The 25,720-nt window shown below is 34.6% G+C and overlaps 1 protein-coding gene across 2 annotated transcripts in view; it reads left to right on the top strand.

Moving 5' to 3' along the window:
• The window catches only part of Tdrd5 (tudor domain containing 5), a 114,964-nt gene that overhangs the window by 14,160 nt on the left and 75,084 nt on the right, over window positions 1–25,720 (top strand). For both annotated transcript variants that reach the window (XM_023703573.1, XM_004643439.2), the window contains exons 4-6: window positions 9,749–9,832; window positions 12,724–12,780; window positions 21,972–22,125. In XM_023703573.1, coding sequence (XP_023559341.1) covers window positions 9,749–9,832; window positions 12,724–12,780; window positions 21,972–22,125 — 295 coding nt within the window. The remainder of the gene's footprint in view (window positions 1–9,748; window positions 9,833–12,723; window positions 12,781–21,971; window positions 22,126–25,720) is intronic.

Genomic DNA, 25,720 nt, shown 5'->3' with positions numbered 1-25,720 from the left:
GTATTACCCTGTGTGTATGTGCTTCTGTGTGAATACGTGTATTTCTCATTTAACAGAAAGTGAATTGTTGGGTCTGGTGTTTGACTTATTTTACTTTACTTTAACATTGTGTTTTCAAGTTGTATCCATTTACTTACAAATGTCTCAAGTTTATCTTTATGATACCATAGTACATTGTGCGTTGTATACAGATACCACATTTTCCTTATCTATTTACCTGTTGATGGGCATGTAAACTCTTTCCAAGTTCTAGTATTACGAATTGTGCTGCTATAAACATGAATGTGCATGTATCCCTGTAATATGATTTTAACTCTTGGAAAGAGACCTAGAAAAGGCATATCACTGTCAAATATAATTTCTAATTTTAGGTTTTTGAGGAATCTCTGCTCTGAACTCCAGTGCTAATTCTAGTTTACATTCCCACCAAAAATGCAGCAAAGATTTTTTGCCCTACCTCCTCAATATCATTTGTTGGTACTACATTTTTTTTAATATAACATTCACTCTTCCTGGGCTAAAATAGTATCTCAGTGTAGTTTTAAGTTGTATTTTTCTAATAGCCAGTATGATAAGAAGTGTTTTCATGTATTTATTGCCCATTTGTATAGGTGCTTCTGAGAAATACCTGTTCATTTCAGTTGCCTATATTTTGACTGGGTCTTTATTTTGGGGCCTGATTCTTTTTTTCAGTTCTTTATATATTTTTGGTGTTTGTCCTTTGTCTATGGAATAGCTGACATTTTTTTTTTCCTGTTCTGTAGATTGTGTCTTCACTGTGTTGGTTGTTTCTTTTGATGTACTGAAGCTTTTAATTTGATACAATTCTATGTTGTTATTCTCAGTGGTATTTATGTTCTGTTCAGAAAGTCCTTGCCTTTGCCTGTGTTTTCAAGAGTTGTACTACTTCATCTTCCAATAAATTGGGATTTGACACTTGTTTGATCAGTTTTTATTTTACTTTGATACATGGTGAGATATGTGTCTAGACTCAGTACTCTGCATATGGATATATGCCTTTCCAGCCCCATTTATTAAAGAGGTTATCTTTCTTTCAATGTATGTTTTGACTCCTTTGTCAGAAAACAAGTAGCTGTTTGTGCCTGGGGTGGTTTCTACTTTTTCTGTTCAGTTCCACTGATCCACATTCCTGTTTTTGTGCCCGTGGTATGCTGTTTTAGTAACTGTAGCATTATAATATAACTTAAAATCTGGGATTATGATGCCACCTGCTTTGCTTTTGTTACTCAGAATTTGTTGCTTTCTGGGTCTCTTCTGATTTCATATAAATTTTAGCATTGTTTTTTCTATCGATGTTGATGTTTTGATTGGGATAGCAGCATAGCCATGTGATAGAAGTATAGCCATTTTGATTATATTGGTTCTTCCTTGTCAGGAACAGGAAATTTTTTTGTTTTTCATTTTCTGATGACCACCTCAATTTCCTTTTATAGTATGATGCCATTTTTATTGTAGAGGTCTTTTACTTCCTTAGGTTAATACCTAAGTATTTCATTTGTTGATGTTATTATGAATGGTGTTGTTTTCCTAATTTCTTTTTCCGTGAGTTCATTGTTAGTATATAGTAGGAATGCTATTGATTTCTGCTCTTGATCTTTGTATCTTGCCACACAACAAAATTTAGTTATCAGTTTTTTTTTTCTTCGAATGCCTTCAGGGCAGATTTGGCTGGCTTAAGTTGTGGGGATGAACCACAGCAACCTGAGCCTGACTGCTTTGTTGAAGCAGCCACTTAAAGAACTGAGCTAAGGGGCAGGCCCCCCAAGTTATCAGTTTTAGGAGTCTTTCAGTGAAGTTTTTGGGTTTTGTAAATAAAGGATCAGGTCATCTGTAAATAATATTTTTGATTCATCTTTTCCTGTACGTATCCCTTTTATTTTTCTTGCCTCATTACTCTAATATTTTGAACAATGTGTTGAACATTACTGGTGATATTTAGAAGGTTTTTAGCATTTGCCCATTTACTATGACGTTTTCAGTAGGTTGCTCATAAATGGTGTTTATTATGTTGAGATAAAGACCTGCTGTACCTATTTTATACTTTTTTAAAAATCATGAATGAATGTTGGGTTTTGTCAGTCATTTTATGCATCTATAGGGATGATTTTGATTTTTGTACTTCTGTTTTATATGAGGAATTATAATTCATGATTTGTGTGTTGAACCATCCTTGCTTCTCTAAAATGAAGCCTATTTGGTTATTTTTTTTTAATGTTAAATATTTTATTAACATGAAAGGTTAATTACATTTGAAACAACTTTCTATTTGATAAGAATTTCCAAGTGTACTAATTGCTGAGTAGTTTCAGATTCAAGATTTTATGATAAAAATTGCATTTAATAGAGGATGTGGATAAATTTTAGCACATTGAATATAGAATGAAATGCATCACAGAATAAGCTTGCCTAGTTCCTCAAGATCTTTTACTCTATGTGGCCTGATTTTAGTAACCTGAAATAGGTGTCTTTCAGAGGTCCCTATGAGTTTCTATGCACATGAGGCTATTGAATATTTGTAATAATTCTGCTTACTATCTCTAATGTTAGGAAGTTGCTTTTGATCTTTGACAAGCAATTTCACCTAACTCTGACATTATAGAGTCTCTCCAAGGGTTTTCTCCCTCACAAGATTTATCTCTTGAGACTATGGTAATTTCATTGAGACTGGATTATACCATCTGAGACTGCTCTAATGGTGACCTATTTGGTTATGATATATGATCTTTTTGATGATTTGTTGCATTTTGGCAGCCGGTATCATGTTAAGGGTTTTGCATCTATGTTCATCAGAGAAATTTACTGATAATTAGCATTTTAGTTGGATCTGTGTTTGGTTTTGGCATCCAGATAATGTTAACTTTGAGAATAAGATTGGAAATAATGCTCTTTCAATTTCAAAAAGTTTGAGGAATATTTGTGTTAGATGATCCCTGAAGTTCCTATAGAATTTGACTATGAATCCACAGTTCCTGGGATTTTTCTTAGTAATTTATTACTGCTTCAGCTTCATTGCTTGTTATTGAATTGTTCATGCTTTTTAAGTCTTCTTGATTCAATTTTGACAGTTCCTATGTATCTAGAAATCTTCACATTTCTCCCAGGTTTTCTAACTGATAGGCATGTATGTTTGTGAAGTACAGTAATACCTCATTTTTGAATAATAGTTCACAAACAGAAGTGTTCGGCAAAATTTGCATTTGTTCACAAACTCTCTTAATGACAAGCACGACTAAGGCCATCTTTGCTGGGCAAACAAGGATGTTGCCATCTCCCCCAGAATTGGGGAAAAAATTAAATTCATGATCGTGGTACCACTGTAGTTGCTAAATAATTTTCTGGATTTCATCAGGGCCCATTGTGATGTCATGTTTTTCATTTCTAATTGCATTAATTTGTGTCTTTTTTCCCCTTCTTTTTTTTGGGGGGGTAAGATTTGCCTAAAGGGTTTGTCTAATCATTAAGAGCACCAGCTCTCTATGTGTCTATTTCATTAATTCTGCTCTCATCTGTATAATTTCCTTCCTTGTGCAAGCTCTAGGTTTGCATCATTAGAATACATAGACTTGTTCTGTTTTTCTGATGTGGGCATTCACTGCTGTAAACTTACTTTATAGGACTGCTTTTTGTGTTTTCCCTAAGTTCTGGTATGTTGTACTGGCATTAGTCTAGGAACCATATTTCTTCCTTAATTTCCTCTGTGATGCAGTGATTATTCAGAAGTGTGTAATTTCATTTCTATATGTTTGCATAGTTTCTATTTCTATAGATTTCCAGTTTCATTGCGCTGTGATCAGATAAAATGCGTGGTTAAATTTTTGATTATTTTGAATTTATTTATGTGAGCTTTATTCATTAGTATGTGGTTTGTTTCAGAGAAATAGAAGCCGTGTGCAGATGAAAGGAATGTATTTTCTTTTGAGTGGAACATTTGTGTGTGTGTGTGTGTGTGTGTGTGTCCATTAAGTCCATTTGTTTGAAGGCTTGGTTCAACTCATAGTTCTTTGTTGATTTTGTTTTGTTTAGTTATCTATTTGTGATAGTGGAGTATTGAGATCCTCTAGTATAATTTTATTGGCTTTTATCTTATATTTATCGTACAGAGGATGATTTATGAGGATGAGTGCCCTGTAGTTTGGTGAATATATGTATGTCTGTTCCTGTTGAGTAGTTCCGTTTACTAATATGTAGTGTCCTCCTCTGCATCTTTTAATCAGCTTTGGCTTGAACCACTTTTTCTGAAAATAGGATAGCTATTACTGCTTGTTTTGGGATTCTGATTTCATGGAATATTATTTTTCACTTTTGATTTTTTAAGTCTGTGAATTTTTTTGCGTTAAATATTTCTTGTGCACAGCGAACTATTGCATTTTTTTTGTCCATTCTGCTGTGTTTTTTTATTGGTGGTTTAAGTCCACTTAAATTGGTATTTATAATTAATAGCTATTGACCTGTTGTTGTCATTATATTGATTTTCTGCTGCTATTTTGCTGTTTTCCTTCTAGTTAGTTACTATGGTTACCTGATGTATTTATTGGACCTTTTGGCATTGTTATCTCCATTGTCTTTTTCCAGGCTACCCTTGAGAATCTTTTGGAGTGTTGGCTTGGTGGTCGTGAATTTCTTAGGTTTCATTCTTCATGGAAATATCTTACCTCTGTCAATTTTGAAAGGTAATTTTGCAGGATATAACAATTTGGGTTGGGTTGGAAGTTGTTTTCTTTAAGATCTTTAAGATCTTCATTCCATAGTCTCCTTGCCTTTAAGGTTTGTATTGACAAATCTCTGATAGGTTTTCCTCATAGGTGACTTGTTGCTGTTTTCTAACAACAGATTCTGTTCTTGCGTTGTATCTAAGGTATTTTAATTATTATGTGGTGTAGAATTTTTTTATGGTTCACTTATCTATATGTTAAGTTCTTCCATGTCTGAAAAGTTTTTTGCTGCTACTTATGTAAACAGGTTTTTTAAATGCCCTTTGTGTTGTCTTCTCATTTTTTGTTAATTCCAATTACTTTTATATTATGTCTCTTTGAGTAATCTAGGAGCTGTTTGATCTATGTTTCATGTTCTCTTGTTGTTTTTAAGTATCTCTTATTCATTGGTCATGACCACAAGCTTTGTCTTATAAGTCTGGCACTTTGTCGTCATGCTACCCATATTTTCAAACATGTTTTTAATCTCCTAGAGTTCTGCTTAGAGCTTTCTTATGGACTCCCATTCTTTTCTATTCTGGGCATTCTTTTTTTTTTTTTTTTTTTCTTTCTGATACATGGTCTCTCAAGGAGGCCTGCCCCTTAGCTCAGTTATTTAAGTGGCTGCTTCAAAAAAGCAGTCAGGCTCAGATTGCTGTGGTTCAATCTCCAGAACTCAAACCAGCCAAACCTGCCCTGAAGGCATTCTGAGCCAGCCCCCCCCCCCAAAAAAAATCCTCCTTTTGATACATTTATAGGCTTGTGCCCCCATGCCCAGTTTCAGGCTGGCACAGGTATCGAAGGTTCTGGAGCTGGTATGGCATGTGGTACTAGGGATTGAACTCAGGACCTTGTGCTTGCCAGGGGCCTGAGCTATCCACCCATCCCTGGGCATTATTTTTGTCTCTTTAGCTCCATTAGCAGTTTATTAGTATCTTATTTACATTTGCTGATCATTTGTTTTATTGTGGCTAGTTATATCTTCTTTAAATTCACCACATACCTATAGAACTGTTTTACCTCTATTTGTGCCTTTTAGACCCATCTATTGTGTAGAATATGATTTCTTCATCGCCTGCTGTACCTTAGGGGGAGTTGAGTTTTTGGAGGCATTTTGATCCCCTTTCTTTTCATGTTTCTGGTTTATTTCTTTGTGCTGGAATTAGCAAACTCGTTGGTTTTTTTCCTTCAGAGCAAGCCACAGTATTGTGTGTGACACGTCCCACCCCAGCAATCCAGGTATTGGCACAGAGAAAAAACCAGTTCCTAGCCATTGCTATATTATCTTGTCTATGGTAGAATAAATTCAATGACAACAAAGGTCAACTGGATATTGACAAACCCTAGGAATCACTCATTGACATCCTTTTTCCAAAACAAAGAGGACTCTGATTTCAGTGAAGACAAGTAGGCCCCCTGTATATTTACTATAGGCCTCCCTATAGTAATTTACTTTTTTTTTTTTTTTTTTTTTTTTCTGGAACCGGGGATTGAACTCAGATCCTTGCGTTTGCCAGTCAAGCGCTTATCCTACTGAGCCATCTTCCCAGCCCTATAGTAATTTAGAACACTCATTGTTGCGGGATGTTGGCAGCAGTGCTGGAGCTCAAACATAGCACTTTTTAAAATTGCTACCTTCTTTAGGATCACCCTCTCTGAACTCGCAGAGATCCTGCTATCTCAGCCTCCCAAGTGCTAGGATTACAAGTATGTGCTATCACTCCTGGCAATGATTTCTTTCTTTTTTTTTTTTTTTAATTTTTTTTTTTAATTTTGTATTTATGTGTGTGTGTGTGTGTGTGTGGCCAGCTCAGCCCACCAGGGGGCGGGGCTGGCTGGCATGTGGTGCTGGGGGATTGAACCGTGGTCCCTGTGCTTTGCTAAGCTTGTTCTAAGTAGGTGCTTTAGACCACTGAGCCATCTCACCAGCCCTGATTTCTTAATTTTTAGGGTTGTGTGAGATATTCCTTGTCATATGAGGTGTGATTGATGTGGTGAAGTCTTGCAAAAATTCATGACAAAAAACATTGCTATTAATGTCCCCATGTCCTTGAACACCCCCACCCCCCATTCTTTTCACTTTCTGAAGCAGTTCTAGAAATCCTCTCTTTTGTACCATCTTGACCACCAGTGTCTTGAGTCAATTCAAAAATTTTGCCATTCCATGGTCATTTTGATTTGGAGAAAGAATCAGAAGTTACACAATATTAGATCCAGTGCATAAGGTAAATGAGGACATAACATAATGTTTTCACAAGCCTGCCTTTCCTTTAGATGGCATTCAGCAGCAGCATTCACTGCAGTTTTGATCATACCTTAAAGACAGAGGATAACTTGGAGAACTGCTTCTTAAAGCAGCAAGAAAGATGGTATTTAAAGTGAGAGGGAAGTGTTTTGATGATTGATGGCAATGTGTCTGACTTTTACTATAGTACTGTTTTTAAAATTTAAAAAATCATACATTTTAAACATACCATGTATGTCTGCTAAATATTTATACATTTGTATATATTTTTAAAAGAGCCAGATTTTGGTTGTATTGCGTTTTTATATTTTCTATGACATTTATTTCAGTGCCTATTTTTATTATTTCCTCTTTCTGTTAGTTTCCTCTTTTTCTAAGAATTTTGGTAATTTATTTTGGTTCATCTTTTCTAATAGTGGATTTTTTTGAAGTATTACTTTAGGGCTGGGCTTATAGCTCAGTGGGATAAGCACCTGCTTGACAAGCATAAGGACCCACATTCAATTCCCAGTACAAAAAAAAAAAAGAGTTGATTACTCCTCACAAATTTTGATATATGTTCAGTTTCTTTTCTTTCCTAAAGTCCAGGAAGTACTTATTCCCCTGAGCCATCTCCCCGGCTCTTTCCTGAAGTCTAAGCCACATTTATTTGCACATGTATAGTAATGGGAAACAGACACTCAGGTTCATACGTATTCATAAAACAAAGTTAATCACTTGGTACACGTGTGTGCTATCTTACCTACATATTCAAGTATAGATGAACTTCATTCATTTTGTAAACTTTCATATAGTACTTTCTTAAAAAATTTCTTGAAACCACAGATTGGCATGTTCCAATTAGAGCCAACACAAGGCTTAAGATGAGACCACAAACTCAAAGTCCAAAAGTTTAGAAGATACTGTACTTCTACCTTCTTCTAGAAAGAAGTGGTTATTTTAACAATTTATATATGCTGTTATCATACAAGTAACCATGAAGACAAAAGAATGATGCTGTCATAATTAGGAAGAAATGACAACTAAATCATATTGTTTTATGGCCAACTATATAGTTTAAGAAAACAGGAAAATGCTTAGATTAAAACAAGGGAAATTAGGAAGTAGTAAATGATTTTTAAAGGGAACTGTTCTCTCTCCGTTTATTTTCATTCAGTTAAAAATATTCTCTAATCTCCCATGTGAGTTCTTTATTTCATGGGTTATTTAATGTTGCTTAACTCCAAGATATTCAGAGATTTTTAGAGACTTTTCTGTGATTTAGTTCTAATTTAACTCCACATTTTATCAGAAAACATTTCTTGTAAAGTTAGTAAGATTTGTTATATGGCTCAGAATATGTTTATCTGGGTAGGTGATTTATAATCCGCTTCAAAAAATGTGTAGTCTACATAGGTAATTTCATATCACACAAGTCAGTCGTAGTGTTGTTCAGGATTTGTATATTTTTGCTGATTTTTTTTTCTTTTCCTGTGAATTACTGAAGGAGAGTATTAAGATAGTCAAACATAATTGTGAATTAATCTGTTTTACCTTTTACTTTGATTGGTTTTGCTTTGGGTATTGTGAATCTCTTTTACCTGTATACACATTTAGGACTTTCACATACTCTTCGTGAATTGTTGCATTTATCACTATAATTGAATTTTTCTCATTAACCTTGTATCCTTGTGTAATTCCTTGTTACCTGTCAAGAAAGGTAATTTTATTCCTTCATCCTCAATCTGTGTACTTTTTATTTCCTTTTTTTTATAGTATTAGCTGGAATTTTGTTCAGTATTGAAGTAGAGATAATTGAAAAATACTGGTGGGGGGCTACTGATTATTTCATTTCTGTAGTGTCATTATACCTCTTTATATTTTTAGTGACTGCCTTAAGTTTGCAACATACATTTAATTTTTTTGGTTTTTGATTTTGGTTTTTTGAGACGGGCTGTCTCTAGTCCAGGCTGGCCTTGACCTCACTGTAGCTCAGGGTGACCTCACACTCTGGATAATCCTCCTGCCTCAGCCTCTCAAGTGCTGGGCTTGTAGGTGTGTGTCACCAGGTCAGCTGACATAAATTTTAAATATACCACTCTTGACTGTAATACATTGTATCATTTCATATGTAAAAAAATCTTAGAGTAGTAAATTTATTCCATTCATCCTTTGTACTATTTGTGCAATACATTTTAATTCTCATGTTGTATATCCCTATGTTATTTTTGGTTCAAATATTTTTATTTTAAATAAAAATAATTACCTACACTTATTATTTCTGATGTTCTCCAGTCTTTTGTAGCCACATTTGCCTCTAGTATAATTTTTGTTCTCCCTGGAAAATTTTTAACATGTTTTGTAAGAAAATCCTGTTGGTAGTGAATATTCTTAGCTTTTGTGCAAATGAAAAGACCCTTGTCTTCATTTTTGAAGCACTTTACTTGTGTCATTCCATTGTGTTCCTGTCTGTATAGTTTCTGATAATAAGACTCTAATCATATTTAACTAAATAATGCAGAAAATGAGTAACAAAAATCTCTTTGATTAAGGGTATGGGATTGAATAATTGAACATTCTGAAATCTATTACAATGAATCCTATCTTGAAAAATTTTTGTCTTATTTTGTAACGATTCCATCTATGTGGTTTTTTTGGTATGAAATGTTACAGTGTTATTTTGTAAGCACAATCTTATTTAGTTCAAATATTTTTCTTTTATATAGATACGTACTTTAAAGATTATTTAGATATATCTTTAACTTTTGGGGGGAAGGTTGTGATTTGACTTTGTTTTTTCCTTTTTCCATAGTTAGAGAAGTCATTTAAGTCAGTTATTGCACAGATTGGACCTGGAGGGACTATTGATCCAGAACTAAAACATAAGATAAAATGTGTAAGTATTTATGTTTCTGGGAAACAAGAATAAATGATTGTAAATTGAGATGTTGGGCTAGAGGTAGAGCTCAGTGTTGCACTGCCTGTCTGGCAAGTGCAAGGTCCTGAGCTTGATTCCTGCTACCAATAAATAGGTGATCTGTGGTTGATTTTTATCTCCAGGTATTTATTAGTGTTTATATTTCTGTTTACTTTTCTAATACATAGAATGATTATTTTAAAATTAGAGAAAATCAGCAATAAGTAAAAAATACACTCCTAAAATTTTAATATAAAATTATGTTAAAAACATAGGTTTTTCTATATATGCTATTTTTTTTCTTCAGTAATGAAAACTTCGTGTTTTCTATGACAATCTAGATAGTAGTATTCAAGAAAGACTGATTGTTTACAGTAACCATGTCACCTTGACAAAGATAGTACAATCTCTAATAACAATAGCTTCAAGAATGAACTGGAAAAAAAAAAGAATGAACTGGATAATGACAAACTATAATAACTATTACTTTGCTACCTTTCACCTAGGTAAATATCTATACTTGTATTACAAGCTATAATACACATCAGAAAATTATATCCAATAAATATCCACTCAATAGAGCAATTTTACCCCTTTCACCTTAGAGCAATATTCAGCGATAGTGAGATACAGTGAGTTACCTACACATTCATAAGGGAATAAGGTACAGTTATGGAAACATGAAGAAAATAGAGTAAATAGATTATGCAAAACAAAGAGATAGAAGATGTGAAATACGTGATAAGATTGATATATCTTATCACTTATATGCTATTTTTACTACCATCTTTCCTCTAATAAATGACTATTTACAGAGTTCAAGATCTAAATCCAGTATTTCATTCATGTAGCTATAGATACGGCAGAACAAATAATGTGTGTATACACAGTCTACCAAAAATGTATACACTAGGAAAAGAAAAACCTGTATGCATATTTTAATGCTAAATTTATTGAGCTATCATAGATTAATATGAATTATGTTTGGCCTCAAAGTGGTGACCATTGTGTTCCAGACGTTTATTAGTATGGTGAACTGATGCTTGGGTAGCCTCGGTCCATGGAGATTGCTGCACATTTGTTTTCAGTTTCTTTTTTATGGAGCACATGCTCTAGGGTCAACCCATATGAAGGTAACACCATGTGTTGAAAATGCATCATACTGTTATTCTTTTCCTAAAGTATATATATGTCTTTTGGCAGGTGCGCTTGTACTCGCTCTTGTGCTCGCTCTCATATATGTATCATGAAGCATTCCAAATAGTGTATGGTGTCCCATTACATTTATGTTCCAATTATGAGGTCCATGATTGATTAAAATTCAGGTTGTGTTTATCTTTAACTGTTTAAAAAATAGCTGCCATTAATGGCTTTGAATATTGACTATCTAGTAGTGGTTGTCTGTTAAGGGTGTTGATTATATTTTTGAAGATAATTATTACTACCTTGCCCTCTAAAAGGTTTGAATGAGTCTATAGTTCCACTGACAGTGAAATATTACTATCCAGCTGTGTTGTTTTAATTTATAACTTGATTTTACATTGAATATTTGTCTTACATCCCTAATAGTCATGTATATTTCTATGTGAATTGCCTTTTTATATCTAGCATAATTTGTTGTTTTGCTTATTAATATAGGAAGAAGGCTCTCTGGCTTTTATGTATTGGGCCAAAGAGTATGTACATTTAAAATTTTGATGGAAGCTAGTAATCCTGTATTGAGTAAAATATTCGTTTATTGAGTGTCATCCACTCTTACAAGCATATCCCATATCAATTGTCATGATTTTGCTGGGAGAAATGCAGAAACTTTGGTAACACACATTCAGGCTTTGATTACTTATTTGGAAATTGAGTAAGTGTCTTACAATTATTTGTTCAGAGGTATTCAGTATGGCTTTTATGATACAAAACATTAGAGAAGTATTGTATTCAGTGGTAAGAATTGATTAAACTATTCAGCAAAGCTGTGAAATACTATGTAGTTCATAAGATTTATATGTGTCTATTAGTTTACATTGAAGTATCTCCTTCACATGTTGTCAAACTTTAAGAACATCATGTTTAATGGTGTCTTTTCATTTTAAATCATGAGTAATGTGGATATGTACATGCATACAGAGGTTTCTAAAGGGATGTTTTCTGAAATATAGCAGGGCTGTCCTCTAGGTCGCGGGAGCCTAAAATAATTTTTCTGCTTTTCCTGCAACTTTACAGTTTTGTACAAAATTGCTCTAAAAAAATTCTAGGAAAAAAAAGCTTTTTATACTAGAATAGAGTAAGTTACTTATGGGAATTTGTTTTTAAAAATTATTGAATGGATATGCAGAATGTAAATGTAAGGATAATCATTGTAGTACTTGTGATGATGAAAATAGTCATAAGTATATAATCAAATAAATAAATTTAGATAAACTGAATATTTTGAAAAATGTGCAGTCCTTTAAAATATTCGTTTATTGACAAATATGTCTACAGTATATTTTTAAAAAATGGTTATAGAAATGTTGACCTTATTTTTATATTAAATGTAGGTAGCTATTTTCTGAAATTTTTTAGTAGTGTCCATTGAATTTATTTTCTATCAATGAAAATGCATAACATTGTTCTGTAGACTATGTGAGCTAAAGCTAAGTAGTACTTTCTAGAGAGTTGTAGTATTGCAGTATTGTATAATAATTTCTCAACTCCAGAAGTGATGGAAAGTACTTTTTGTTACAGAGTTTCTAAGACTGAAAATGATTTTTAAAATATCTAATGTAAAAAAATTTATTCAACATTGTTTTTTGCCTTTGTTTCTAATTTTATACTGTCTTTAAAAATTTTGTCTCATAACATTCTAATTGTGTCTATATTTTATTTTTTATTAGGTTGTATCTAAGTTTCCAGAGGGTTTGTTTATTTCTAAACTGCTTAGAGAGTTTGAGGTAAGTTTTTTCTTTTTCACAAACCCTAATGTCTTTTATGGATTATCTTTCCTGTGATAGAAACTTCGTTGTTGCCCCTTGGACACTCCAAGTCTATATGCTTTAGCATTTAAACATCTTGTTTTGCATTTTAGTGTCTTGATTACAAGGTAAGAACATGGCTCATATAAATACTTGGTTATACATAGGAAGGCTATTTTTGCTACTTGTATGAACATCATTGGAATGAACATTATTTTTAATGTCTGACAGTACCAAGTATCAACTAGGGTTGTGGAGAAACAATACTTCACACATATTCTTGGTTTTATTTGCAGTAATAATACCAAGAATGAAGGTAAAATATATTTTTCAGATAATCAAAACTAGAGAATTGTAAACAGATCTACTAGATACTGTAAGATACTTCATGCCAGAAGAAATGATGTAGCTTGGAACTTGAATATTAGGAAGGATTTAAGAAGAAAAGATATGGCATATCTAAAAGACTGTTTTCTTTCCTCAAATTATTAAAGCAAAAGTGATGTATAATTGGGTTTATAATTTGAAGGTGTACAGTACATACGAAAACTATAGCATAACTGGAGGGTGGGGGGAAACTTATGTGAAGCTATAGGGTTGTGAAATTCTTATATTTTATGTGAATTGGTATGGTAAGAGAGAAGTTAACGTTGTATATTACAATGCCCAGAACAACCATTAAATGCAGAATTATATCTATAAAGCTAATAGATAAATTAAGAGAAATTGTATAAAAATGCACAATAAACTGAAAAGACAGGAAATGAACAAAGAAATAAAATACAGGCAAGATCAACAGAAATTAAGAGTTTAAACTTTAAATCTAATTAAAGTGCTAATTTCGTAAATGTAAATGAACTACAGTTAAATGATAGAAGCTATGACACTGGATAATAAAGTGCAACTGACTATGCTGTCTGCAGGGAACATGTATAAATATGAAGGAAGATGGTTCAAAATAAAAGGTGAAGATATGCCATACAACCAGTAGCATAAAAGAGCTGTAGTAATTAAAAGTGCATCAGATAAAGCAGACTCAAAATGTGTTGTCAGAGATCCATGTTTTTATAAGGATAAAGGATTAATTCTTTAGAAAAATAAAAGTCACCCCGTTTGTTCACTCAGTATCAATGCTTTAAAGTAAATACTCTAAAATTAGAATTAAGAATTCCACCAATTTCCTAGGGACAACCTGCTCGGGCCCCCCTCCTGTCCCTCTCTCAGACAGGAGCTTTTTTTTTCCTCAATAAATATATTCTGCTCTAAAAAATAAAATAAAATAATAATTTGGGGCTGGGGAGATAGCCCAGTAGGATCAGTGCTTGCCTGGCAAGTGCAAGGGCCTGAGTTCAATCCCGGTTCCGAAAAAAAAAAAAAAAAAAAAAAAGCCACAAATATAGTTGAAGATTTTAATATTCTTAGAAATTTATAAAATTAGCTTTAAAAATGAATAAACAGAATATCTTGACAACATACTCTATTTTTGTCATTAACATCTATAGAATATTGTACTCAGTACCTGAAGAATATATATTTAATTACCTATGAAACATTTGCCAAGACAGACTATGGTTGACTATAAAATAAATCTCAACAAATTTTAAGATACTAAAATTTTACAGTTATAGTCTCTGGTTAAGATGGAACTATGTTACAAATCAGTGTAGTAAGTTACTCAAAATCAGCACTTTTCTGGCAAGCGCAAGGGCCTGAGTTCAATCCCCAGTTCGGGAAAAAAAAAAAAAAAAAAGTTACTCAAAGCCCTACAGATAGTTGGAAACTAATCATTCTTCAAATAAGAGGAGAAATTACAAAAGAAAGTAGAAAATATTTCCAGTTGAAAAATGAGATATATAGCAATACAGAAAGAAAGGTAGGTCTTTTGGACTTAGGAAGGATCTGAAGTGAGAAATGAAGCCTACAGGGTGAGTGAAGAGAAAACTTCAACAAAGAAGGAGGTAGTCAGTGGAGCAGGGACACATTTTGTGGATACACGGTGAGACTGCTGGTGACCCCAGAGGCTTCCACAGAGAGAGACACAGCAGTGAAAGGGAACAGTAGAAATAGAGGAGTATACTAGCTGGTGAGTGCTGAAGGATCAGACGTCCTCTGGGAGGGGGGATTAGCATGGAGCCATCTTGGAGAGGAGTTAACTCTCAGAACTCAGAGCTCAGAACTACATGCTCCACTCAGCAGCTCCCAGCTGAGTTCAAGCCTACAGAAAGTGCACTGATGGCTGTAGACTGAATGGGTCTGGTCACAGCCTCAGCCAGAAACCAGCCTGAACTTCAGGAGAAATAAAGGTGCGAGCTTGCTAAAAGTGTCTGCTACCACTGCCCCCCATAAAGCTACTGCTGGCTTGTTGAGATTAATCAGTACAGGTCTGGACTCTGTCTTCATACATTGTTCACCAGTGACAGAGACAAACCTAGAAATGGACATTTTTTTCTTTTATCATTTGATCTTGCTTTTATGAGTGTGAACATGGTTTCTAGTTTCTTTGTGGTGGTAGTTTCTTTTATTTCTTCCTTCTTTCTGTCCGTCTTGTCTTCTGCACCAGTATCTCAAAGTTTGCATGATCCTCCTTTGTCCTCCAGCCTTCCTTCTAATCTTTTCCTCTTCTATTTCTCTATTTTTCCCCCAACCACTTTTCAGTTTTCTTCCCTGATGGTGAAATTAGCATGTTGAGGGCTTATTTACTGCATACAGTTTTCTGGTTTTAGATTTTGTTATATTATCACAAATATAGGTCATATGATTAAAGGTGCCAAATTGTTACCTCAGTCTGTCATTTTCTAGGTAATGTTCACTGCTATTGTTATTGCTGATTGTATCACTTTAGCCTAAGTGACATAGTGATTCTAATCAGCTGTTCTTCCTGGTATACCAAGACTGAGAATGTTTTGAGGTTATGGAAAATATTTTGGGCCAATGCCAAAGGACCAGTGTCTAGACTAAACAGGCAGCAACTTCTCATCCCCAACAAATTGAAGAGGTAGGATTTTTGTAACAGACCCAAAGCCAGTTACACCTGGAAGATACCTCTGAGAAGTACCAATTATAACCATGAATGTTAATGGTCTGAATTCACCCATCAAAAGACAAACACTGATAGAATTGATCAAGAAGCAAGATTCAATATGCTGTGTTCAAGAAACATTTAATTTAAAAAGAAATTCATAGACTGAAAAACATCATTCCATGTGACGGGAACCCAGAAAAAATCAGGTATAGCTATTCTGTTTAAAGACAAAGTGGATTTCAACCCAGGACTGATTAAGAGACAATGACAGCTACTATATCCTTGTAAAAGGAATAATCTGAGAGGAAGAGATAACAACCTTAAATATATACAGCAAATACCATAGCACCCGATTATATAAAATACATCAACAGGCATGACAAAAAAATCAAATAAGCACTAATACAATTGTATTGAAGACTCTTGATACTCCGCTATCACAAATAGACCAAGTAGATAAATCAATAATGAAATATTAGAACTGAACCAAATTTTTGAGCAAATGGACTTAGTACATGTACATGTCCATAGGATATTCCACCCTACAACATCAGAATACACATTCTTATCTATACACAGGATGTTCCCAAAAATAGACCACATGCTAGCTCATAGGACATGCTTAAATAAATGCAGAGGAATTTAAATCATCCTATGATGACTATAGTGGAATGAAGTTGGAAATCGGTATCAGAAGAAACCACAAGAACTTCATAAACATGTGGAAATTAAGTAACATCCTCCTGAACTACAAATGGGTCACAGATAAAATTAAAGAAGAAATTAACTGGGGAGATAGCTCAATGGCATAAACAACTAAAGAGCTCAAGCCTAAGGTAGCAAGCCAAGCCCAAAGCTTATACAAGGGAGGAAATTATAAAGATCAAAGCAGAAATTAATGCAATGGAAACTACGAAAATAATACAAAGAATCAATGAATTGAAATGTTCTTTGAGAGACTAAAATTGACAAACCCTTAGCCAATTTTATCAAAAAAGGAAAGAAAAGACTCAAATTCATGAAGTTATGAATGAAAAGGGTGAAATCAGAACAGACCCTACCAAAATCCAGAAGATCATTTGTTCCTACTTTGAGAACTTGTATTCTAATAAAATGGAAAGTGCAAAAGAAGTGGACCAATTCCCATATACATATGAATTACCAAAGCTAAATCAAGATATAAAAATCCTAAATATACCAATATCAATGATATTGAAGATTATGAACCTGACCACAAAAAAGCTCAGGCTCTGATGAATTCACTTGTGAATTCTACAAGAAATTTAGGAAAAAGATCTAATACCATCTCTCAAACTCTTTACTGTACAGACTTCAAAATCCTAACTGCATGGGGAATAATGTCAACAATGCAATTTGATCTTATTAAAAAGTTGATGCACATCAAAAGAAATCAGAGTGAGAGGAAAAACAGATTGAGAAAAAAAATTAGCCAACTAATGCCTCAGACAAAGGACTTCTATCTAGAACATATAAAGAATTAACAAAACTTAGGCCCCCCCCCAAATTCACACACCCTATCTAAAAATGGATATCTAGTGCAGGGAGCAGGGTTTCAATCCCTAGACCTGCCATGCTGGCCCTGCCCCAGAGTGCACTGAGGTGGCAGTTAAGACTGGGTATGGTGGTACGTGCCTGTAATCCCAGCTCTTGGGAGGTTGTAAAGAGGTGGATTACTATGAGTTCGATGTAGTAGTGAGACCCTGAACACCCTGTAGACTCTTCCCTAAAATATAAAAAATAATAAAAATGGACATCTGAGGTGAAAACACTTCTCAGAAGAAATACAAATGGCAAATAAATACATTAAAAGTATTCAACATCACTGTTCAAGAGATGCAAATTAAAACAATTCTGAGGTTCGATCTCACCCTAGAAGGAATTGCTGTTATAAAGAAATTGACCAATAACAAATGCTGGTAGCGCTGTTTCTTAAGAAGAAACCCATTTTAACTGTTGGTGGAAGTGTAAATTAGTGCGACCACTGTAGAAAGTATGTACATATTTCTCAAAAACCCAGGATTAAAGATCCCATTTCACTCAGCTATTCTCCTGTATGTATCTTCCCAGAAGAATTAAAAGCGTAATACCACAGTGTTACATGCATACACACGCATATTTATAGTTACACAATTTGTAATAACCACATCTTGGAAACAGCCAGAATGTTCATCAACTGGTAAATGGATAAAGAAGATGTGGGGATAAATGAATACGGATATATATATATGTTTTGGAGTACTACTCTGTTGTAAAGAAGAATAAGCTTGAGCTATTCCTAGGTAAATGAATATACCTTAAGACCTGTTATGATTTGTGTCTAGTTGTCCCCCCAGAGCCTCATGCAGTCATTGGGGCAGCTTCTAGAGTTTGTGATTAATTCATGGTCCAGTGTTGGGATTATGTGTGTGAGTGCTTCACCTGCCCTGGGGTGCTTAGCCTGAATATAGTATAAGAAAGGGAGAGAGGCTTGCTAGCTGCCATAGCCACTGCTGCTCCCTTTTGGTTCCTTTGCCCTTTGCTGTTTTCTGCCGCCATGAACTGCTGCCCTCTGCCATGTGCCACTCTTCCTTACAGCTAGCTGGGTAGGGTCTGACACCTCCACAAACTGTGAGCTAAATAATCCTTTCTTGATTTTGGGTGCCTAGTATTTTGTCCCAGGAATGGGAGAAAAATAACAGACAAGAATCAGACACTTGTCTATAAATTGCATTTTTTCTCTGGTGTCAGAAAGTTAAACTGTAAATAAGGACCAGATTTATAATAGGTATCATATTATTAAGTAGGAAGAAAATGTTCAAATGGGGAGGAGCACAAAGTAGAGGGAAGGGGAAAAGGAAAGACAGGAAAAGTAAATGAGAAAAGAAGGAAAAAAAATGGAAACAAAGCTTTTGTAAATGGGAGAGGGAGTTAAAGAGAAGGGAATGGGAAAAAATAAGATATGTACAGTACAAAATCTCTATGAAGTGTGATCATTATGTTTATATAAAATGCACCAATAAAATTGATTGGAAAGGAAAATAATAAATGTATCAAAATTTGAGAGATGCAACTAAACTAGAGCTGAAAGACATAACTTTAAATGCTTATGTTAGAAAAGGATAGAAGTTGCCTTTAAAGATCTATTACAATAGAACAAAGAGAAAAGTAAACATGGGAAGAAAAAAATGCTAAAGTTAAAAATAGATATCAATAAAGAATCAAGAGAAAATTCATAAAACCAAATGAAATAACAAATGAATAAATTAGAAGTGTGGAAAAAAAGAGAGAATACAAGTTATCAATACCAGGGAAGGAAATTACATCATTATAGATTCTACAGATACTAAAAAAACAAAGAAATATTACAAATAACTGACAATTTAGATGAAGTGGCCAAGTTCTTTAAAAAGCACAGTGTACTAAACTGAAGCAAGCTGAAGTAGAAAATCTGAATGTTCATGTAAGAACATTAAAGATAAGGATTTAGTTTCTCAAAATACATTGTACAAATTGGTACATGGAGGGCTGAGTATATGCAAAAGCTTCTTTTTATCAATTAGATTGGTTGTAAAATTACTATTTTTATTTGTAGACTGTTATGTAATATCATATAATAAAAGTAAATAATTATGGCATAGTTCTAATAGTATGAACCAAGATGCTTTAATTACATAAATTGAACCTAAAACATTTTGTCATGCCACATTAGCAAGAAAACTGCAGAGGTTAAGGTTTACATCAAAAGAGCTTAGAAATATGCTTGAAGAGTTATTTTGGGCTTTAATAAGAATAGCAATTGCAGTGGCTTACAGTCCACCAAATTTAATTCTGTGAGCTCATGTGATTCGTAAGAATCATTCAGGATGATAAAGAATCATCTTGAAAAACTTATTCTGGTTTTCTGTATGTACTACTATGAGATTAGATAACCAGTAGTAAATGAGGAGAAACATACCTCTATGCAAATACTCTAGTGAAAAACGATAAGAGTCACAGTTAAAGCCCTCAACAAAATAATGAATCTAGGCCTTGACCATACGTCTCCTAACTACCCCCAAAGGGACAACCAAGCATCAGATATCTTTTTCTAAAAGAACATAGACCTTGTCATTTAGTAGCTTGTCAAGGGGATCAAGCATAAGTCTGATCAGCTGCCAACTTGTAGGAAATAGTTTTTGTACTATGAGTTTATCATCAGAAAAATCCAAATGATTGTGAAATAAAATCATGTTTAAAATGTATACATATATTTGAAGGCATAAATCTAAACTCTGAGAAATAATAGACTGGGGATAGAGGGAAAGTAAGGAGAGTAACAGTAGAAGTCATTGTCTTCTTTGTTCATAGTTCAGAGTGAAGCAGAAAGCATAAGAAAGGAATTGGGACAGAATATATCTGATGTATCAATAAAAGAAACTAATTCTCAGGCTCATAATTAAGATGCAGCTGTGTTTCTATAACATTCCCTATATTAATGGAAAAAATGTGTACCTTATATGTTAAAGCATGTTCAAATTTTGACAGTTTCTGGGAAGTTGCACAAAAACCTGGTAATTAACTTTAAGAGAAGTGATTTCTACTTGACTGAAGAATTAAGGGGGAGCTGAAGACTTTTTTTCTGTATACTTTTTTGAGCCTTCTGAATATGTCACTTCTCAAAAACTTAGTAAACCTCTATTTTTAAAAATTCCTCCCAACCCAGTATTATGTTCATTTGAATTGTATTTTCATGGTACTAAAACTAAAGAGGGTAAAGAGACCATTAATGACCAGTGAACACAAAGGAGACTGGAATAGGCAATGAATAAAGTAGTAAATAGAGATACTAGTTTTAATTTGCTACAACCTCATTTCTTGGACCACTTCTTTTCTTCTTGGGGTGTTCAAGGGTAAAAATACAATATTCTTAGACCATAACATGATGGATTTTGGGATCCTCCTTTTTTTAGTGTTCCACGTGACAAGCTATAAAAAGTTCATTTGGGTCTGAAAGTGTCACATAATTGTCTATGTTGGAGCTGCACTGCCCTCACTCAAGGGTCAGTCACTTTATAGTCTTTGCCGTCTCTGTTCATGTTGATCTTACCTAAGTCAGAAGCAAGGCTTTATTTCATACTAAAACAGGCCAGCGATGGCAAACCTTAGAGATGAGTGCCCAAATTGCAACCCAAAACCCACTTATTTATTCACACAGTGCCAACAGTGCAATTAAGCTTGAATATTGAGGTTTGAGTTCAGAAAAACACATGAGCATCTCTTGTCTTAGAAGAAGAGTAACACATGCCATAGATTTGCTACCACTGACCTAGACAACAGAAGAGATCAATAATTATTCACCCAGCTGCTTTCCCTTGGTTCACTAGATAAATAACAAATTAAGATTTTGAGAATTTGTAGTAGCAGGCCTTTTTCACAAGGGTAAACTTACCAGTTGTCTGTGTAGTTTAATCCAAAATGTATATAGTGTCTGTCCTATGTGTTATGTCTTTATTTGGTATGACCTCTCTTTACCAAGGCAAGAAAATCAAACCATACTTCAAGAAATACCCAGATGGATGATTACCTATTTATCATAACTTCTAAGATGACATAATAAAATTTAAGAAATTTTTAAATATACCAAGTAATGATAATATTTTCTTTCTCTAAACGTATATAAATAACAATAGTTTTATTGTGATTTTGTTTTTTTTTTCAACCCTCCTTCTGAGGACTGTTTTGCTTTATACAGTAATCTGCTGCAATTGGGCAAAGGGTCCCCTTATTTTCACTTCAGTGTTCTGCATACTCTAAAACAATTCAGAGTTTATATTTGAGTTTATTGACACAAATTCACTTTGGCAAAATCCAAATTAAAACATCATCTGAGGGCATCCATATATATATATATATATATATATATATATATATTTTTTTATGTGTTTAGTCTAGGGTCTCTCTATGTGGCTCAGACTCTTAGTGAACTTCCTGTGTTAGCCTAGCCAGCAATGGGATTACAGTCTTGTACTACCACACCTGGTTTCGGTGGCCAGCATTCGGGATGGAACCCGGGTCCTTGTGACTGCTGAGCTATCTCCACGTGACCCATCCCTATACTGTTTGTTTCTGTTATCTGTTGTTTATATGTAATTTCTATTTTTTTTGACAGATAAGTTTTAAAGAGCAACTTTCACCAAGGAACTTGGGCTTCTTAAATGTGACAGAACTTGTAGGAGCTCTTAGTGATATTCTTCGTGTTGAATTTAGGGAAGGAGAACAAGATTTACTGGTGTTTGATGCTGATATGAAGCCTATGCCACCTGGTGAGTTGAGCCTGTTTATAATGTAAAGCTTATTTTTAATAGCTCTTTTACAAAAACAGGGTAAAACATTGTTTAGGTAAGAGTCTTTGTTATGAGCACATCAACCAAATACATCGCATCTTAGCCATGAAATGCATTGTATGTAATGACCTTTCTGGTGGTATTTATTATGATAAAATTAACCTGTGTTAATAAAAACAGCTAAAGTATTGTCCAATTTTTAAAATAATTCTGAAGATTTTCTGAAAATAGTGGGCTGATAGTTCAGTAGCTTTTCACTGTGGCTGTACATCAAAAGCTTTTTACAAATATATGGAGATGCAGAATAAATGGATGTGTCACATTTATAGGCCCCCACAATGGTATTTTTAATAACTTTATTTGAAGCTAACTTTAGGTTTATGGGAAGGTTGCGAAGTTAATACAGAGTTCCTATATATCTTTCATTCAGTTCCTCCAGTATCAACATCTTACATTGCCATAATGTATTTTTCAAAACAAAATCATAATTACTGATCTCTTTCTCTAAGAAATTAATGTTGGTGTACTGCTGCTAACTAAACTCAAAATTTTATCCTTATCAGTTTTTCCAAAAGTGTCCTCTTTCTTTTACTCCAGGTTGCCACATTGCATGTAGGGTACTTGATTTTTAATTTTCACTCTCTTTTTTGCTTAGGTTTTTTTGGGAGGAGGATTATTAACATAACTGTAGATTCTTTTTTTTTTTTTTCCCTTGAAATGTCATCAACTCCTTTGAAAAAAGAAAGACATAACAAAGTATATCTTAGATATGCATATCCATTTAGGTTTTGAAAAACATTCCACTAATTTGCAGATAAATATTATTCAGAATTTATATATTCTCAGGGAATTGACTTCATTTAACTACATATACACAACTGGAATATACAGAAACAATACTAATAGTTCTTTACCTCTTTAAAAATATATCTTCTTACATGGTAAGAATAAATGTAGATAATATTTTGGTTATGTAACGATTTTAAAAGGTTTTGGGATTCGACCCAGAGCCCAGGCCCAGTGTGTAAGTGAGACCACCTGGGGCCCGCCAGATCCTCATTGGACCCAGAACCCAGGCCAGGCATGGGAGTGGAACTTTATCCATCAGACAGGCCTGGTGTGGAATCCTGGGGCAGAACTCCCTGCAGAAGAGGCAAGAGGCAAGACCCACCCAGCTGATCTAGGAGCAAAACATTTTGCCAGAGTGGCATAGAGGGTTCACCTCCAAGGGCTATAGCAGGAAGAAGTGGAGCACAGCAGCCAGACCCAAACCACACCTACCTGGATGAGTTTGAACTTGGTAGATCTGGACCTGGTACTAAGGTAATAACTCTACCAAAGCTCTACACCAAAGGTCAGAAGATAGTGTTATACAAAATGACAAAGAAAAGGAGGGAGAAAAATGCATTCTCAGGCCCCGAGCCTACCCTGAACAAATGCAGGAGACAATAGCATAGAAGAAATTGGAAATCACACACACCTGAAATCTCTGAAATAATAGTGTTGGAAGTAAACAACTGCAGAAAGATATAGAGGAAATCAGAGCATAAATAATTTCTAAAATAAAAAAAAGATGACTATAATGAAAGAAATACTAAGTGCTTCTAAAGAAGACACAGATTAAAAAAAAAGAATATAAAAATGAGGAAATCCTTGAATGAGCAATATAGAAAAGAAATAGAATGCATGAAGCAGTTCAAAGTGCTATACAGGAAATTAAAACTTCAATCACAAGCTGGCAAAACTGTTTGAATAAAAGTAAAAATAGACTTTCAGACCTTGAAGACACCATTACAGCTAGTGAAAAGAAACGATCTCTTAAAAACAATTAGGATGTAGGAAAAAATATTTCCAACATCTGTGAGGATGATGCAAAGATGAACAACATAAGACTAATAGGTATCGATGAGACAGAAGGAATTAATACAAATGACATAAAAAGAATATGTGCAGAAGTAATAGCAAAAAACTTCCCAAACATGGGAAAACAATCTGACATTCAGTAACCGAAGCATATAGAACTCCAAATAACATCAACTCAATTAAAAACACCCCAGACATATAATAATCAACATTCCAAAAATTCAGCACAGGAACAGTATACTAAAAGCCTCTAGAGAAAAGAAACAGATCAACATTTAAAGAAAAACCCATCAGAATAATGGCATATTTCTCTTCACAAACCATGAAGTCAAGAAGAGCATGGAGCAAAATACTACAAGTTGAGACCCAGAGCGCTGGCCTGGTGAGTGAGTGAGACGACTCAGGCCACAGGATCCTGAATAGACCCAGAATGCAGGCCTGGCAAGTAAGAGGACTGGGGCCTCAGGATCCTGAATAGACTAAGAGCGCAGGCATGGGGAGTGAGTGAGACGACCCAGGCCACAGGATCCTGAATAGTCCCAGACCGCAGGCCCGGCAAGTGAGTGAGACAACCCAGGGCCCTCCATATCGTGAATAGACCCAGAGCACAGGCCTGGCGAGTGAGTGAGACGACCTGGGGCTTGGCGGGATCCTGAACAGACCCAGAACCCTGGCCCAGAGAGTGAGTGAGACGACCCAGGGCCCGTGGATCCTCAGTTGACCCAGAGTGCAGGCCCAGAGAGGAACCCTTCAGCAGAACTCCCTGCAAAGAGGCTAGAGGCAAGACCCACCCCACTGATTCAGGAGCAGAACATCTTGCCAGAGTGACACAAAGGGTTCAGCTCTAACGCCTGCAGCAGAAAGAAGTGGAGCGCAGCAGCCAGATCCAAACAACACCCACCTGGAGGAATCTGAACTTCATAGATCCGGACCTGGTGCTAAGGTAATAACTCTATGCTCTACACCAAAGGTCAGAAGACAGTGGTATACAAAATGACAAAGAGAACAAAATGCAGTCTCAGGCCCCAAGTCCACCCAGTACAAATGCAGAAGACACTAGCACTGAGGAGACTGGAAATCACATACCAGATATCTCGGAAATAATAGTGTTGACAGTAAAGAATCAACTACAGAAAGGTATAGAAGAAATCAGATCAGAAATAATTTTGGAACTAAAAAATGTAGTGATAACTATAATCAAAGAAGTACTAAGTAAAAAAAATAGAGGAAAATATAAAAATGATGGAACCCCTGAATAAACAATTTAGGAAAGAAATAGAATGTATGAAACAGGTTCAGAGTGGTATACAGGAAATTAAAACCTCAATCACAAGCTGGCAAAACTGTTTGAGGGAAAGTGAAGATAGACTTTCTGACCTTAAAGACACCATTGCAGCTAGTGAAAAAGAAAAGATCTCTTTAAAACAACTAGGATGAAGGATAAAATAATTCAATACCTGCAAGACGATGCAAAGATGAACAATGTGAGACTAATAGGCATCAATGAGAAGGAAGGAGTCAGTACAAATGATATAAAAAGAATATGGGAAGAAGTAATAGCAGAAAACTTCCCAAATATGGGGCAACAATCTGACATTCCTGTCACCGAAGCATATAGAACTCCAAATAATATCAATCCAATGGAAACCACACCCAGACATAAAAAAATGAAGGTCCCAGAAATTCAGCATAGGAACAGTATACTAAAAGC

Source organism: Octodon degus, unplaced genomic scaffold (assembly GCF_000260255.1).
Source record: "Octodon degus isolate 3935 unplaced genomic scaffold, OctDeg1.0 scaffold00176, whole genome shotgun sequence".
NCBI lineage: Eukaryota > Metazoa > Chordata > Mammalia > Rodentia > Octodontidae > Octodon > Octodon degus.
The sequence above is the reverse complement of the archived record's forward strand: the minus strand, read 5'-3'. Positions and strand labels throughout refer to the sequence as shown.